Raw genomic sequence first — 15,758 nt, 5'->3', positions numbered from 1 at the left:
GAAGTCAGGCGCAGGAAGCAGAGAGTACAGGGTAGCGCTTTTAATTGCACACAAGGCAAACATAAGCCACCCCACGAAACACAGGGTGCACAACAAAACAAATGCACCAAACACGGGGACTCAAACAGTCCGGAGAAAAACCCAAGAACGAAAACACGTCAACCTCAAACGTGCACAGTAGCAACACAAAACAATCCCTCACAAAGAGCAGGCGGGCCTACTGGTTAACATAGCCCGACTAATCAGCCTAAACACAAAACAGGTGAAACCAATAAACAGTAAGGGGAAAAGGGATCAGTGGCAGCTAGTAGGCCGGTGATGACGACCGCCGAGTGCCACCCGAACAGGAAGGGGAGCCACCTTCGGTAGGAGTCGTGACATCAATGGAGACATTAAAACAGTTACAGAGTTTAATGGCTGTGATTGGAGAAAACTGAGGATGGATCAACAACATGTAGTTACTCCACAATACTAACAATACTAACCTAATAGACAGAGTGAAAAGAAGGAAGCATGTACAGAATAAAAATATTCCAAAACATGCATCCTGTTTGCAATAAGGCACTAAAGTAAAACTGCAACAAATGTGGAAAAGCAATTCACTATATTTCCTGAATACAAAGCATTATGTTTGGGGCACATTTCAACACAACACATCACTGAATACCACTTTTCATATTTTCAATCGTGGTGGCTGCATCATGTTATGGGTATGTTTCTCATCGGCAAGGACTAGGGAGTTTATAGGATAAAAATACATGGATTAGAGCTAAGCACAGGCAAAATCCTAGAGGAAATCATGTTCCACTTTGCTTTCCAACAGACACTGGGAGATAAATTCACATTTCAGCAGGACAATAACCTAAAACACAAGGCCAAGTATACACTGGAGTTGCTTACCAAGACGGCATTGAATGTTTCTGAGTGGCCTAGTTACAGTTAAATTGTCTTGAAAATCTATGACAAGACTTGAAAATGACTGTATAGCAATGATTAACAACCAACTTGACAGATCTTGAAAAAAAAATAAAAGTATAATGTGCAAATATTGTACAATCCAGGTGTGCAATGCTCTTAGAGACAAACCCAGAAAGACTCACAGCAATAATCACTGCCAAAGGAGATTCTAACGTGTATTGAGTACTTATCTAATCAAGATATAGTAGTGTTTTATTTGTAATAATTTTTGTACAAATATTTACATTTTTCTAGCGATTTTAATCTGACTTTGTAACAAGGTGGAAATTAATACTTTCTGAAGGCACTGTATACCTCCTTACACAGGCTCAAACATGAACGAACACACACACTGGGACACACATTGTGAAAGGGCTGTTATTAACCCCATGATTGCCCCTGTGGTCCTTCAGGCCTACGTTCTCTCTCCAGCTGGACTGGCGCTGTCTGTCTGGAAATCTGTTAGTGTCTAGCTGTTAATATGAAGTCACAACAAATCTCTCTGCTGAGAGATCTCTCTCTCTCTCGCTCTCTCTCACTCTCTCTCTCTCTCTCTGGAGCTGTGTGTGTGTCACAGATGTCAATATTGTTATCTCTGAACTGGGTGTGTGTAATGAATTCTGTCTACAGTGTTATCTCACGGTGGACAGTGTTAGCAGCGATTTTGTAAAATGTGTGTTTATACACTGCTATCTCTGGTCTGTCTGCACTCCAACATAGTAGGCAATGAGTTTGTCTGGAGAGGTTATGGTCGGGAATATTACAGCAAGCAGTGGAAAACTCCAGTGTGTGTGTGTGTGAGTGTGTGTGCCGGCAGTGGCACTGCGACCTCTACAGATACACTGGCCTCGCTCTCTCTCTCTATTGACCTTTCCTCCATTAAGCACATACTGTATTAGGTGCAGAGAGAGAGGGAAGCAGGTTAGATGTACTTGATTATGTTGAAGTTGTACTATAGATACCCTCTCAAGGTCATAGGCTATTACTGTGAGGCCACAACTCTGTAGAAGTGATAGTGTGATAGCATGGGTGAGAAAGACAGGGTGAATGTGTGACTGGATGAGTCTATGACAGAGTTGGGGTAGGTGTGTGTAAGGACAGGCAAACGGTGTGCAGACAGTGGCAGCAGTGTCAGTAAGGAGGGTTGAGGTGTTCCAGCTGCAGTACTGTACTGTACACTCTGGCCTGTTTGTTTGTTGCTCTTTTTACTCTCTGTGGTTTGTACTTACAGCCTTTCCACCTTATAGCTTTCCAAACTGTCTGCCAGACCTGATTTACACAGGACACTGTGTGTGTGTGCGTGTGTTCTGATCCTACACACAGTATATCAGCTATGTTGCTGTATCATGTCGACACATTACATTGATGTGTTATGTTGACACTCTCGTCATGTTTTTTTTAATACTGCAGTGGGCTAAATCAGGGTCAAAGTGTTTCTTGGTGGTCTTAAATAAATCTACTTTCAAACAAACGTATACACCTCAGACACATGGTTATGAGCTTTAAAAAAGAAGACACCTGTATCATGTCAGATATAGAGTTGAAATGTATTCAATTTCGAGTTTGCATCACAATATTACACTTTATATTACACAAGCCTGAAATATAACAAAACTGTTTGACATAGAAACACCACATTTTCTGCAGTTTTTTTAAATAATGAAAAATATTAGGGCTACAGTGAGTTGGCACTGCATTACCTTGTTTGTGCATTACGTTGTGTTAATATAGTGTCCCATAATATGTTGTGTCTCAGGGCAGCGACAGACCACAGTGTGGACAACAGCACAGCCATGCTGAGGGAGTGGCTGAAGCAGGCTCAGGACCAGTACCACTATGTGGAGTGGAGACCTATGGAGGAGCCCAAGTAAGTATACTTTACCCCCTCCCAGCCAACCTCTCCTCCCCAGACTCAGGGCATCTCACCACACCATCTAGTCTGGTTCACATTCTTACATTTTATACATCTTTGAAGTTCACTGCTCATCAGTGCATGGTGAATATGAGACACTGAAAATAAAGCTCTTTGTCATGTCCTCAGGTCCTATACTGATGAGTGGGGGCCCAAGCACTGGCCTCCGTCCCGCTTCAACCATGTGATGAAACTGAGGCAGGCTGCTCTTAAGGCAGCACGGGAACGCTGGGCAGATTACATACTGGTGAGACTGAGTTCATAACATACCTATGAGATTACATGTGTTACATTTCAGTGTAACATTAGTTAGCCGCATTATTGTACGTGAATGATGATACCTGCTTTCTTTCTCTGGTTTCATGAGACTGTATACCTGCAATACTAGATGTTTGTTAGATTACATTCTGTGTGTTTATGCGGTATCCTGCTCTGTCTCTCTCCGTATCTAGTTTGCAGACGGTGATAACCTGCTGACCAACCCAAAGATTCTCAACCTGCTCATGGCTGAGAACCTGACTCTGGTAGCTCCCATGTTAGAGTCACGTTCTCTCTACTCTAACTTCTGGTGTGGCATCACTCCACAGGTAAACAGCCTAATAGAGACCACATCATTACTCTCTTTGTCACCTCTTCACTTTGGCAATTAAAGTAATTCCAATTACCATTTGGGACCTCATAGCACTCGATACCCCTTAGCCCTTCACATTTTAAATTCTCTCTCTGTCTCCTTCTATCTTCATCTTTCTCCCTCTCCATTTCTCTCCATCTCTCCCCCAGGGTTACTACAAACGTACCCCTGACTACCAGCCAATCAGGGAGTGGAAGCGTCTGGGTTGCTTCGCTGTACCCATGGTGCACTCTACCTTCCTGCTGGACCTGAGGCGTGGCGCCAGCAGGGAGCTGGCCTTCTACCCCCCTCACCCTGACTACAGCTGGGCCTTCGATGACATCATGGTGTTCTCCTTCTCTGCCCGGCAGGCAGGTCAGAGTTCAACACACACCCCCAACCCCAATCGCCCCCCATCCCTTCAACCCCGCCACGTGTGGTCACCATGAGCCTGTCCAGAAACAAAATCCTCGTCCATGTTATTGGATGTTGTAAAACATAGCCCTCACACTATAGCTACCCCTCCCACCTACCAACTGTGTAAGCTTACAGTCATATAGCCTGGTTCAGAAACAACCACTAGTACTATGTCTTGTGCTAAAGGCATGTTTTACAAAATAACCGATCAGGTGTTTAAATGAAGGAAACAAGGCAGGCTGGGTAATTGATGTTGACCAGATGTGTGACTTAATTACAGTGCCTTGCGAAAGTATTCGGCCCCCTTGAACTTTGCGACCTTTTGCCACATTTCAGGCTTCAAACATAAAGATATAAAACTGTATTTTTTTGTGAAGAATCAACAACAAGTGGGACACAATCATGAAGTGGAACGACATTTATTGGATATTTCAAACTTTTTTAACAAATCAAAAACTGAAAAATTGGGCGTGCAAAATTATTCAGCCCCCTTAAGTTAATACTTTGTAGCGCCACCTTTTGCTGCGATTACAGCTGTAAGTCGCTTGGGGTATGTCTCTATCAGTTTTGCACATCGAGAGACTGAAATGTTTTCCCATTCCTCCTTGCAAAACAGCTCGAGCTCAGTGAGGTTGGATGGAGAGCATTTGTGAACAGCAGTTTTCAGTTCTTTCCACAGATTCTCGATTGGATTCAGGTCTGGACTTTGACTTGGCCATTCTAACACCTGGATATGTTTATTTTTGAACCATTCCATTGTAGATTTTGCTTTATGTTTTGGATCATTGTCTTGTTGGAAGACAAATCTCCGTCCCAGTCTCAGGTCTTTTGCTGACTCCATCAGGTTTTCTTCCAGAATGGTCCTGTATTTGGCTCCATCCATCTTCCCATCAATTTTAACCATCTTCCCTGTCCCTGCTGAAGAAAAGCAGGCCCAAACCATGATGCTGCCACCACCGTGTTTGACAGTGGGGATGTTGTGTTCAACTGTGTTGCTTTTACGCTAAACATAACGTTTTGCATTGTTGCCAAAAAGTTCAATTTTGGTTTCATCTGACCAGAGCACCTTCTTCCAACAGGTTTAGTGTGTCTCCCAGGTGGCTTGTGGCAAACTTTAAACAACACTTTTTATGGATATCTTTAAGAAATGGCTTTCTTCTTGCCACTCTTCCATAAAGGCCAGATTTGTGCAATATACGACTGATTGTTGTCCTATGGACAGAGTCTCCCACCTCAGCTGTAGATCTCTGCAGTTCATCCAGAGTGATCATGGGCCTCTTGGCTGCATCTCTGATCAGTCTTCTCCTTGTATGAGCTGAAAGTTTAGAGGGACAGCCAGGTCTTGGTAGATTTGCAGTGGTCTGATACTCCTTCCATTTCAATATTATCGCTTGCACAGTGGTCCTTGGGATGTTTAAAGCTTGGGAAATCTTTTTGTATCCAAATCCGGCTTTAAACTTCTTCACAACAGTATCTCGGACCTGCCTGGTGTGTTCCTTGTTCTTCATGATGTTCTCTGCGCTTTTAACGGACCTCTGAGACTATCACAGTGCAGGTGCATTTATACGGAGACTTGATTACACACAGGTGGATTGTATTTATCATCATTAGTCATTTAGGTCAACATTGGATCATTCAGAGATCCTCACTGAACTTCTGGAGACTCTCTTTGCTGCACTGAAAGTAAAGGGGCTGAATAATTTTGCACGCCCAATTTTTCAGTTTTTGAATTGTTAAAAAAGTTTGAAATATCCAATAAATGTCGTTCCACTTCATGATTGTGACTTGTTGTTAATTCTTCACAAAAAAATACAGTTTTATATCTTTATGTTTGAAGCCTGAAATGTGGCAAAAGGTCGCAAAGTTCAAGGGGGCCGAATACTTTCACAAGGCACTGTACTTGACTGAATGTGTGTAATTATACAATAATTTCGCTACACCCGCAAACATGTGTATGTGACCAATAACATTTGATTTGATTTAATTGTTGTGGCTAATGATTGGTAGAGTAACAGCAGAACTATTACACACATAACAGGAATGCACAAACACGTACTAAAAACACAGTAATGTCACACACTTACTCACATCTCACTGTCTCTCTCTCTCTCATACGCACGCACACAACTCTCACACACATTGACACACACACGGCCATGTTCTTTAAGTGTTTCTTCCATTGGTTAGGGCATTAAACAATTCAATACAACCACTGACGTGCTCTAAGCATAGATAATAACCGAGACAATACTAACTGTATCCATCTGAAATGCTACAGGAATATGATGATGACCAGTGACCACAGAATGATACTGATCATGAGTGATTGAACCTGTCAGACATCGAGTTCTTAGTTACCTTTCAGAAGAGGCCCTAATACCCACAAATGGTACATGTTATTGAATGAATATGTATACATGGTATGTATGTACACTAAAGTGCCTAAGTTACTTATACACAAAACCATAGGTGTCCAATAGGCCTGCGGAAGCCAAAGTAAACCGAATTGAACTCGCCAAAACCATACAACTACTCCTGTCTACACAAAAACAAATACAATCCTTCAAAACATTACAACAGAGAGCGTGATTCGGCCACAGAGGATCAACAGCCTCTCCCAAAAAATTCCGGATTGCTTCAAATCACAATGCCAAGACATTGTTGTATATATTCCGTCAGTTGTATATCCTTGTGCTTACTGTATCTTCCTTTAAATACTGTGGTTATATGAGACATTGTGTATGCTTAGCTGTGCGAGTCTGTAGGCTGTCTACCAGCATGTACTTCGCTGATACAATCATGGTAGTGTTTGTGTATAGCAGTGTTTGTTTCCAGATGTCCAGGTGTATGTGTGTATCAGTGTGTTGTTGATGAACTCTGTGTGACTGTGTTTGTTTCCAGATGTGCAGATGTACGTGTGTAACAGAGAGCACTATGGCTTCCTACCGGTTCCTCTGAAGGCCTCGCAGAATGTTGACGACGAGAAGGAGAGCTTCACACACACCATCGCTGAGGCCATGAGTAAGCACACACACCTATGACAAACACACACATACCTCTCTAAATAACACAGTCCCCTACAGATGGTCCACTAACACTGACCCAAGCCTTAACCCTAAACTTAACCCTAACCCTTAAGCAAAAACCTATCCTTAACCCTGATGCTTATCACCGGAATAGCAGTTAATAGTTTAAGCATCTATAGCCCATCACAACTTCTTTCTGTCTCAGGCCTGCTGCAGTGCTTTACTAACTCCAAAGATGATCTATTATATTGACAAGATAGTCAAGTGACTACTCTAACAATGGAAATACATGTCCTCAAAGATGGCGGGAAGAGGCGAGACCATTCTAGTCTATTAGAGAGCAGATACACTTGTAAACTGCCACAACTCCAATATGAAGTTGTTTTTTCAAGTTGACGAAATGCCACTTGCGTCCATTTATATCAGTGCATTCGTTATAACGACACGAGACGTTATAGCGCGAGACCCAGATACAGACACAGGAGGCAGATGGTTTGAGTCTGATATTTATTGAGCAACAAGGGGCAGGCAAGAGGCAAGTTGAGGACAGACAAGAGTTCATAACCAGGTCAGAGTGCAAACGGTAAAGGGTGGCAGGCAGGCTTGAGGTCAGAGGCAGGCAGAATGGTCAGGCAGGCGAGCTCAGTGTCAGGGCAGGCAAGAGGTCAAAACCGGGAGGACTAGAAAAAACAGACTAGGAAAAACAGGTACTCTGAAAACACGCTGGTTGACTTGACAAGGCAAGACGAACTGGCAACAGACAAACACAGGTATAAATACACTGAGGGTAATAGGGAATATGGGTGACACATGGAGGGGGATGGAGACAATCACAAGGACAGGTGAACCCGATCAGGGTGTGACAGTACCCTCCCCCCCAGGGGCACCACCTGGCGTCCTACCTGGGTGCATATCTGGTTGACCAGGGTGTCCTTAGCGGGAACCCAGCACCCTCTCTTCCGGGCCGTAGCCCTCCTAGTCAACCAGGTACTGGAAACCCCTGCCCCGTGGTCGAACACTCAGGAGGCTTCTCACCGTGTACGCCAGATGGCCATCGATGACACGGGGAGGGGGGTGGGCATGGAAATAGAAGATAAAGGGCTGTGAGACAAGGGCTTAATCCTGAACATATGTAAAGTAGGGTGTATATGGAGGGTACAGGGTAACAGAAAACAAACAGCAGTGGGATTAAGGACTCTAAAGATGGGGAAGGGACCAATGAAACGGGGGGGACAGTTTGTGGGACTCCACCCGGAGGGGCAAGTCCCATGTTGATAGCCATACCCTCTGCCCAAGACGATAACGGGGAGCCGGAGTCCAGCAGCGGTCCGCTTGTCGACAATACCTGGAGTTGGTCTTGAGAAGAGCCGCCCAAGCTCTTTTCCAGCGGACGAACACCTGGGCCGAGGGTATGTTGACTTCCTGTTCTTGCTCCAGAAAGAGCGGGGACTGATTCCCCTTTCGAGTGCTCCATGGGGTGAGTCCACTGGCCGAGCAGGGAAGAGTGTTCCCGGGCATACTCCACCCAGACCAGTTATTGGCTCCAGGTAGTGGGGTTGGTTGAGACGAGGCACCGTAGTGTCGTTTCCAGGTCATGGTTCGCTCGCTCCGACTGGCCGTTGGACTGGAGATGAAATCTGGGCACATACCGTGCATGCAGTGACGAAGGCAGAGGCATCAGGAACCATAGTGGGCCATTAGAAGCGTTGCCAGAGGAAGGCCAGGGTTTGACAGGAGCCAGGAGGACAGGTAAGCCTGGAGGAATGAGCCCATTCCAGGACCTGGTACCTTGCGGACCAGGGTCTCAATACCCCCAGACAACTGAAGCCGCAAGGCATGAGGTAGGGAGGATGTCTCAGAGTCAGAGGGTGTGGCAGGGAACTGTACAGATGAGAGAGAGCATCTGGCTTCACATTCTTAGACCCTTGGCGGTAGAAGATGGTGAAGTTGAACCTGGTGAATAACAGAGCCCAACAGGCCTGCCTAGAGTTAAGGCGCTTGTCTGTGCGGAGATATTCCAAATTCTTATGGTCGGTCCAAACCCAAATGGATGTTCCGCACCTTCCAGACAGTGCCTCCACTCCTCCAGCGCCATCTTGACCGCCAGAAGTTCGTGGTTAGTAGTAGTGGTAGTTTCTCTCAGCGGAGTTGAGACGATGGGACAGGAAAGCACAGGTATGGAGCTTTTGGTCCAGGGCAGATTGCTGGGACAGGATGGCCCCCACTCCAACATCAGAAGCATCGACCTCAACCACAAACTGACGGGACAGGTCCGGATGGATGGGGGATGGGGCAGTAGTGAACCAATGCTCAAGATCCACAAAAGCCGTGTCAACCGCTGGGGACCATGTGAACGGTACCTTGGGAGAAGTGAGTGTAGAGAGGGGAGCCGCCAGTGTGCTGTAGAGCCGGATGAAGCGGCGGTAGAAATGAGCAAACCCCAGGAAACGTTGCAGTTGCACTCTGGACGTGGGTTGGGGCCAATACACCACCACTCTCACTTTTTCAGGATCCATCTGGGCATTTCCTTCAGCGATGACGTATCCCAGAAAGGAGATAGTAGAGCGGTGAAACTCGCACTTCTCAGCCTTCACAAACAACTGGTTCTCCAGGAGGCGCTGAAGGACTTGTCAGACGTGTTCTTGGGCAGACCGGGAGAAAACAAGGATGTCAACGAGGTAGACAAACACAAAATGATTCAGCATGGCATGTCATGGATCACATTGTTGACCAGGGCCTGGAAAACAGTGAGCCCAAACGGCATGACCAGATACTCATAGTGTCCACTGGCCGTGTTGAAAGGCATCTTCAACTCGTCCCCCTCACGTATCCGGACGAGATGGTAGGTATTCCAAAGGTCCAACTTGGAAAGATGGTATCCCCCTGGAGAGGTTTGAAAGCAGAGGGGAGGAGTGGCAGGGGGTAACGATTCTTAATCGTGATGTCATTGAGGCCCCGGCAGTTGATGCATGGACGTAGGGTCTTGTCCTTTTTCACAAAGAAAAATCCTGCGCTGGCAGGTGATGCAGAAGGACAAATGCTCCCAGCAGCCAGAGAGTCCTCAATGTACTCCTCCATGGCCTTGATCTCGGGGCCGGATAGGGAATATAGCCGAACTCGATGTGGTGTGGTGTCCGGGAGGAGGTCAATGGCACAATCATAGGGACGATGTGAAGAGGTAGCACGAGCCTTGTTGAATACCTCCAGGAGATCATGGTACTCTGTGGGAACAGCAGAGAAATCTGAGGCTTTACTTAAACCCTGAGGAGGATGTCTCGGGGGTGGCTGCGCCGCTTTAAGGCAGTGGGAGTGACAGAACAGCCTCCAACACAGGATTGAACTCATGGTTCAGTCAATAACGGGATTGTGCTTTTGGAGCCAAGAAGATCCCAACACAACAGGGACGTGAGGGGATTCAATGAGGAGAAGCTCCTCATGTTTTTTAATGGTGGCTCCCTGCAGGGAGACAGTGTGACGGAGCTGGTCTGCATCTGCTGGGTCAGTCATGGCCAGTTCGTACTATAACAACGCAAGGCGAGACCCAGATGCAGACACAGGAGGCAGGTGGCAGGTGGTTCGAGTCTCTGATATTTATTGAGCAACAAGGGGCAGGTCGAGCACATGCAAGAGGTCATAACCAGGTCAGAGTCCAGAAGGTACAGGGTGGCAGGCAGGCTTGTGGTCTGGGGCAGGCAGAATGGTCAGGCAGGCGGGCTCAGTGTCAGGACAGGCAAGAGGTCAAAACCGGGTGGACTAGGAAAAACAGGAACTCGAAAAACACGCTGGTAAGCTTGACAAGACGAACTGGCAACAGACAAACAGAACATTCATAACCTAACCATCACAAAACATATATTCAATCAAATAAGCCCCAAGTAGGAAATTAGCAATTGCATTTTTTGTTGACCAAATCTGTCACTTAACCCTCTCGCTTCGCCTCTTCCTCTCTGCTAACTCTAGTTCTCTTTCCTTCCTCCCTCAGCATTTCTCTCTGCTCATGAGAATGGTAAATAAACCAGTTTGACCCTAGAGGACATACTCTCTCTGATTCCACTCTGCTGTATTAACTCTAACTCCTCTGTTTCTACAGTTGATCACAACATAGCACCCTCAGAGTACCTGTACAATCCCGAGATGCCGCAGGACAAGATGGGCTTTGATGAGGTACAGTAAGACACTGGCACTGACTGTCTAGAGCAGGGGTGGGCAATATACAGACCAGGCCCGCGAGACCATTCAATCTGGCCCGGGGGAGGTTTAAAACCTGTTTGGGATAGGGGGCAGCATTGGGAAGTTTGGATGAAAAGCTTGCCCAGAGTAAACTGCCTGTTACTCAGACCCAGAAGCTAGGATGTGCATGTAAATAGTAGATTTGGATAGAAAACACTCTAAAGTTCCCAAAACTGTTAAAATAAGGTCTATGAGTATAACAGAACTCATATGGCAGGTGAAAATCGGAGAAAAATCCAACCAGGAATTCTGAGGTTTGTAGTTTTCAGGTGAATGCCTATCCAGTGTCTGTGGGGTCAGATTGCACTTCCTAAGGCTTCCTGTAGATGTCAACAGTCTTTAGAAGTTGTTCATCATCCGGTGGATGATCAAAGATGCCTCTGAACAGAGCCATGAACCCTTTATACGAATCCAGCTCCTCCTCTCCTCGACAGCCGTAGCTCACTCCAATGCCCGCCCAGTCAGCAGAGAAATAACCGTGGCATCTTTGGACCTTTCAGTGGTTGGGGTTCCCATCTGTTGCGCAAAATAGAGGAGGCACTAGAATAGGGAGCCACGGCATTTAGATGGGGGTTCCATCTTATCTATCTGGGAGGGACAGAAGGGCATCGCTGACCTGGGCGGACTGTTACATGGACTGGTGTGCTGGGTCGACTGGTGGCAGAGTATCCTCCACTAATTGAAGGCAACGCCTCTCTGGTATGTTTGAGACATTGAAGACTGAAGCACATCTTCCATAGCCTTCCCCAGTTGCACCAGCTGGTCGTGGTGTTGACGAAGTAGGTATCCATGTTCATCAACCATTTGGGAGATGTCCTGATGTCCTGCTGCTTCCATTTGTTGAGGCAGTATTCTGTATCGTAGACGCTGGTACTCGGGAAGCAAGTGCAGGTGGTGAGTTTAACAATAAACGGAACATGGCACAATACAATAAACAAGAGTAGCGTACAGACATGAAACACATAGTCAATACTGCCTGGGGAATGAACCTAAGGGATGCCAGATAAAGGGGAGGTAATGAGTGAGGTAATGGAATCCAGGTGTGCCTCATGATGAAGCGCAGGTATGCATAATGATTGATGCCAGGTGTGCGTAATGATGGTTGCCAGGACCGGTGGTTAGTAAACCAGTGATGTTGAGCGCCAGAGGGGAGGAGTGGGTGTAGACGTGACACCAGGCCAATCTTGAATGTCTGAAACCAGATAGAAAGTATGTAGAAATTATAATGGAACTACAAGTTTTCAAATAACTGCCCCTTTTTCTGGCCCACAAATTGCTTTTGCAAAACAAATCGGTCCGAAAAAATTCTCTGCATCCCTTCACTTAATTCTGAGATCCCAATGTGGCCCTCGAGCCTAATTTATTGCCCACCGCTGGTTTAGAGGAACTATTTATATTGATGTGACATTTATTTCTCACCCTCCCTTTCCTGCTCTTACTTCCTGTTCCTTCATCCATTACCCCCGTGTCTCTCCCCTTTTTTCCAACTCTACTTTCCTACTCTGATTACTCCCCCTCTTCCTCCTGATTGCTCACTTCTTCTCTCCCCCTTCCTTCCCTCCCTTCGTTTCAGATATTCCTGATTAATCTGAAACGTCGTCTAGACAGGAGACAGAGGATGTTGAGCACCATGGCCTCTCTGGGTCTGCAGGCCACCATCACTGATGCAGTGGACGGCAAGTAGGTCTCTCTCTCTCACACACACGCACACGCACACACACACAGGACTGAATAGCTGCATGGGACATTATGGTTTAAATGAGTTCTCTGTTCATCGATCACAATCCCTCTCTTTCTCTCTCTCTCACTCTCCTTCTCTCTCTCTCAGGGCTCTGAACTCTTCTCAGCTGCAGGCATTGGGTATAGAGATGATTCCAGGTTATCAGGACCCGTACTCTGGCCGTGTTCTAACCAGAGGAGAGATAGGCTGCTTCCTCAGCCACCACTCCACCTGGGTACAGGTATGCTGAACTAACCATACTGTCCTTACGATAGATGGATGCAGATCCCCTATCCTCTCAGTGGTTGTGTCCTCTTGCGGATTTGTGACCTCAGACCTATTCTCTGTGCTGTTGTCAGATGGCGGAGCGTGGTCTTTCCAAGGTGCTGGTGCTGGAGGATGACGTGCGCTTTGAGCCCAGGTTTAAGAGGCGAATGATGACCATCATAGAGGAAGTAGAGAAGGCCCAGCTGGACTGGGATCTAATGTAAGAAATAAGTCTACAAGTAGCATTGTTATGATGTGTAATTCTACATTTTGGGCTTATGTATAATTCATTTCATCTATCGTTCTCTCTCTCTCTCCTGCAGCTATGTTGGGCGTAAGCGTATGCAGGTGCACCAACCGGAGCGTTCTGTGGAAGGGGTTAATAACCTGGTGGAGGCTGACTACTCTTATTGGACGCTGGGCTATGCCCTGTCAGCGCAGGGTGCCAGGAAGCTACTGGCTGCTCAGGCCTTCAGCAAGATGCTACCTGTCGATGAGTTCCTCCCTGTCATGTTCAACAAACACCCCAAGTAAGTGACTGGCTGACTGACACAGACGGAGACAGATAGGGGGTCAGACAGGGGGACGGACAGACAGGGAACGGACAGGAGAACCGACGGGGACAGACAGAGGGACAGGGAAGTGCATAGAAAGACTGCTAGAGACAGAAAGACAAACAGACTCGTATTGAGATACCATCTGCATGAGGGACAGACTAATTTTAGCATCTACATTTATAACAGCATTTATATTGTATGCAGAGGAGTGCAGAAACAAACACGGAGAGGATGCAGACAGACTTACGTTTCGACAGTCAAAGTCAGACAGACAAACACAGAGACTAGAAACAGACTAGACGACCAATCAGAACAAAAATGAAGTGTGACGCACAGTAATACATACATAGGCAAAAATACATGTGTCTATATAGCCTGCTGTTTTAGAGGTATACCAGCATGCCCCCGTCTTCCTCTTCTTTCTCCCTCACTCATTCTCTTCAACACCTTTCCACACGCAATCTCTCTCTTGCCTCCTCCTTTTCTCTTCCTCTCTCTCGCTCTCTATTCATCTCTGTCTCCCCCCCTCTCTCTCTCCTGTATGGAGTGGGTCCCTTACCCTCGTAGGACACACAATGGTTCCCTATCTGTCTGCTTCCTCCTGGGGAAATCCTGCTCTACCCCTCTCTCACCTCTTAGCCCCATCTCTGTCTCTGACACCCTGTCCTCTGCCTCTCCTTGCTCCCCTGCCCATTTTCTCTCTCACCTCTCTCCTAACCCTCTCCGCCCTTCCCACTCCCCCTCTTTTTCCCTCAGTCTTCCTACCCCTCTTTGCATTTTCCCCTCTGTCCTCCCCTCTCTTCCCGTCTCTCTTCCTCTCCCTCTCTCTTTCCCTCACTCTGGCTCTCGGAGGAATGTGGGTCCGGAATGGTTCTTCCTGCTACTGGTGAGAGGGACAGGATTCCCATTGATCCAGAGCTGAGCATGGGGGTGGGGAGAGATGGACAGGGAGAGACTGCGTGTGTGTGCGTGTGCGTGTGTGTGCGTGTGCGTGCGTGTGTGTGTGTGTGTGTGTGTGTGTGTGTGTGTGTGTGTGTGTGTGTGTGTGTGTGAAATAAAATTCAATTAAATAAAATCTACTTTTATTTGTCACATGCTTCGTAAACAGGGCCCATCCCAACAATGTAGAGAAAAATATATAAAAAATAATAACACAACAAATAAATACACAATGAGTAATGAATGATAACTTGGCTATGTACACAAGGTACCAGTACCGAGTCGATGTGCAGTGGTATGAGGTAATTGAGGTAGCTATGTACTGTACATATACAAAGTATTTAGTCAGCCACCAATTGTGCAAGTTCTCCCACGTAAAAAGATGAGAGAGGCCTGTAATTTTAATCATAGGTACACTTCAACTATGACAGACAAAATGAGAAGAAAAAAAATCCAGAAAATCACATTGTAGGATTTTTAATTAATTTATTAGCAAATTATGGTGGAAAATAAGTATTGGTCACCTACAAACACGCCAGATTTCTGGCTCTCACAGACCTGTAACTTCTTCTTTAAGAGGTTCCTCTGTCCTCCACTCGTTACCTGTATTAATGGCACCTGTTTGAACTTGTTATCAGTATAAAAGACACCTGTCCCCAACCTCAAACAGTCACACCCCAAACTCCACTATGGCCAAGACCAAAGAGCTGTCAAAGGACACAAGAAACAAAATTGTAGACCTGCACCAGGCTGGGAAGACTGAATCTGCAATAGGTAAGCAGCTTGGTTTGAAGAAATCAACTGTGGGAGCAATTATTAGGAAATGGAAGACATACAAGACCACTGATAATCTCCCTCGATCTGGGGCTCCACGCAAGATCTCACCCCGTGGGGTCAAAATGATCACAATGGTGATCATGGTGAGTAAAAATCCAAGAACCACACGGGGGGACCTAGTGAATGACCTGCAGAGAGCTGGGACCAAAGTAACAAAGCCTACCATCAGTAACACACTACGCTTCCAGGGACTCAAATCCTGCAGTGCCAGACGTGTCCCCCTGCTTAAGCCAGTACATCTCCAGGCCCGTCTGAAGTTTGCTAGAGAGTATTTGGATGATCCAGA

At 46.3% G+C, this 15,758-nt stretch overlaps 1 protein-coding gene across 1 annotated transcript in view; it reads left to right on the top strand.

Moving 5' to 3' along the window:
• Window positions 1-15,758, top strand: part of LOC139410163 (procollagen galactosyltransferase 2-like) — a 44,932-nt gene that overhangs the window by 24,120 nt on the left and 5,054 nt on the right. Inside the window, exons 2-11 of the mRNA XM_071155614.1 lie at window positions 2,714-2,824; window positions 2,999-3,116; window positions 3,322-3,456; window positions 3,650-3,854; window positions 6,798-6,917; window positions 11,013-11,086; window positions 12,726-12,832; window positions 12,981-13,113; window positions 13,232-13,359; window positions 13,463-13,669. Coding sequence (XP_071011715.1) covers window positions 2,714-2,824; window positions 2,999-3,116; window positions 3,322-3,456; window positions 3,650-3,854; window positions 6,798-6,917; window positions 11,013-11,086; window positions 12,726-12,832; window positions 12,981-13,113; window positions 13,232-13,359; window positions 13,463-13,669 — 1,338 coding nt within the window. The remainder of the gene's footprint in view (window positions 1-2,713; window positions 2,825-2,998; window positions 3,117-3,321; window positions 3,457-3,649; window positions 3,855-6,797; window positions 6,918-11,012; window positions 11,087-12,725; window positions 12,833-12,980; window positions 13,114-13,231; window positions 13,360-13,462; window positions 13,670-15,758) is intronic.

The sequence above is a fragment of the Oncorhynchus clarkii genome, chromosome 5 (assembly GCF_045791955.1).
Source record: "Oncorhynchus clarkii lewisi isolate Uvic-CL-2024 chromosome 5, UVic_Ocla_1.0, whole genome shotgun sequence".
NCBI classification, from domain to species: Eukaryota; Metazoa; Chordata; class Actinopteri; order Salmoniformes; family Salmonidae; genus Oncorhynchus; species Oncorhynchus clarkii.
This window is presented reverse-complemented; position numbering and strand designations above follow the sequence as displayed.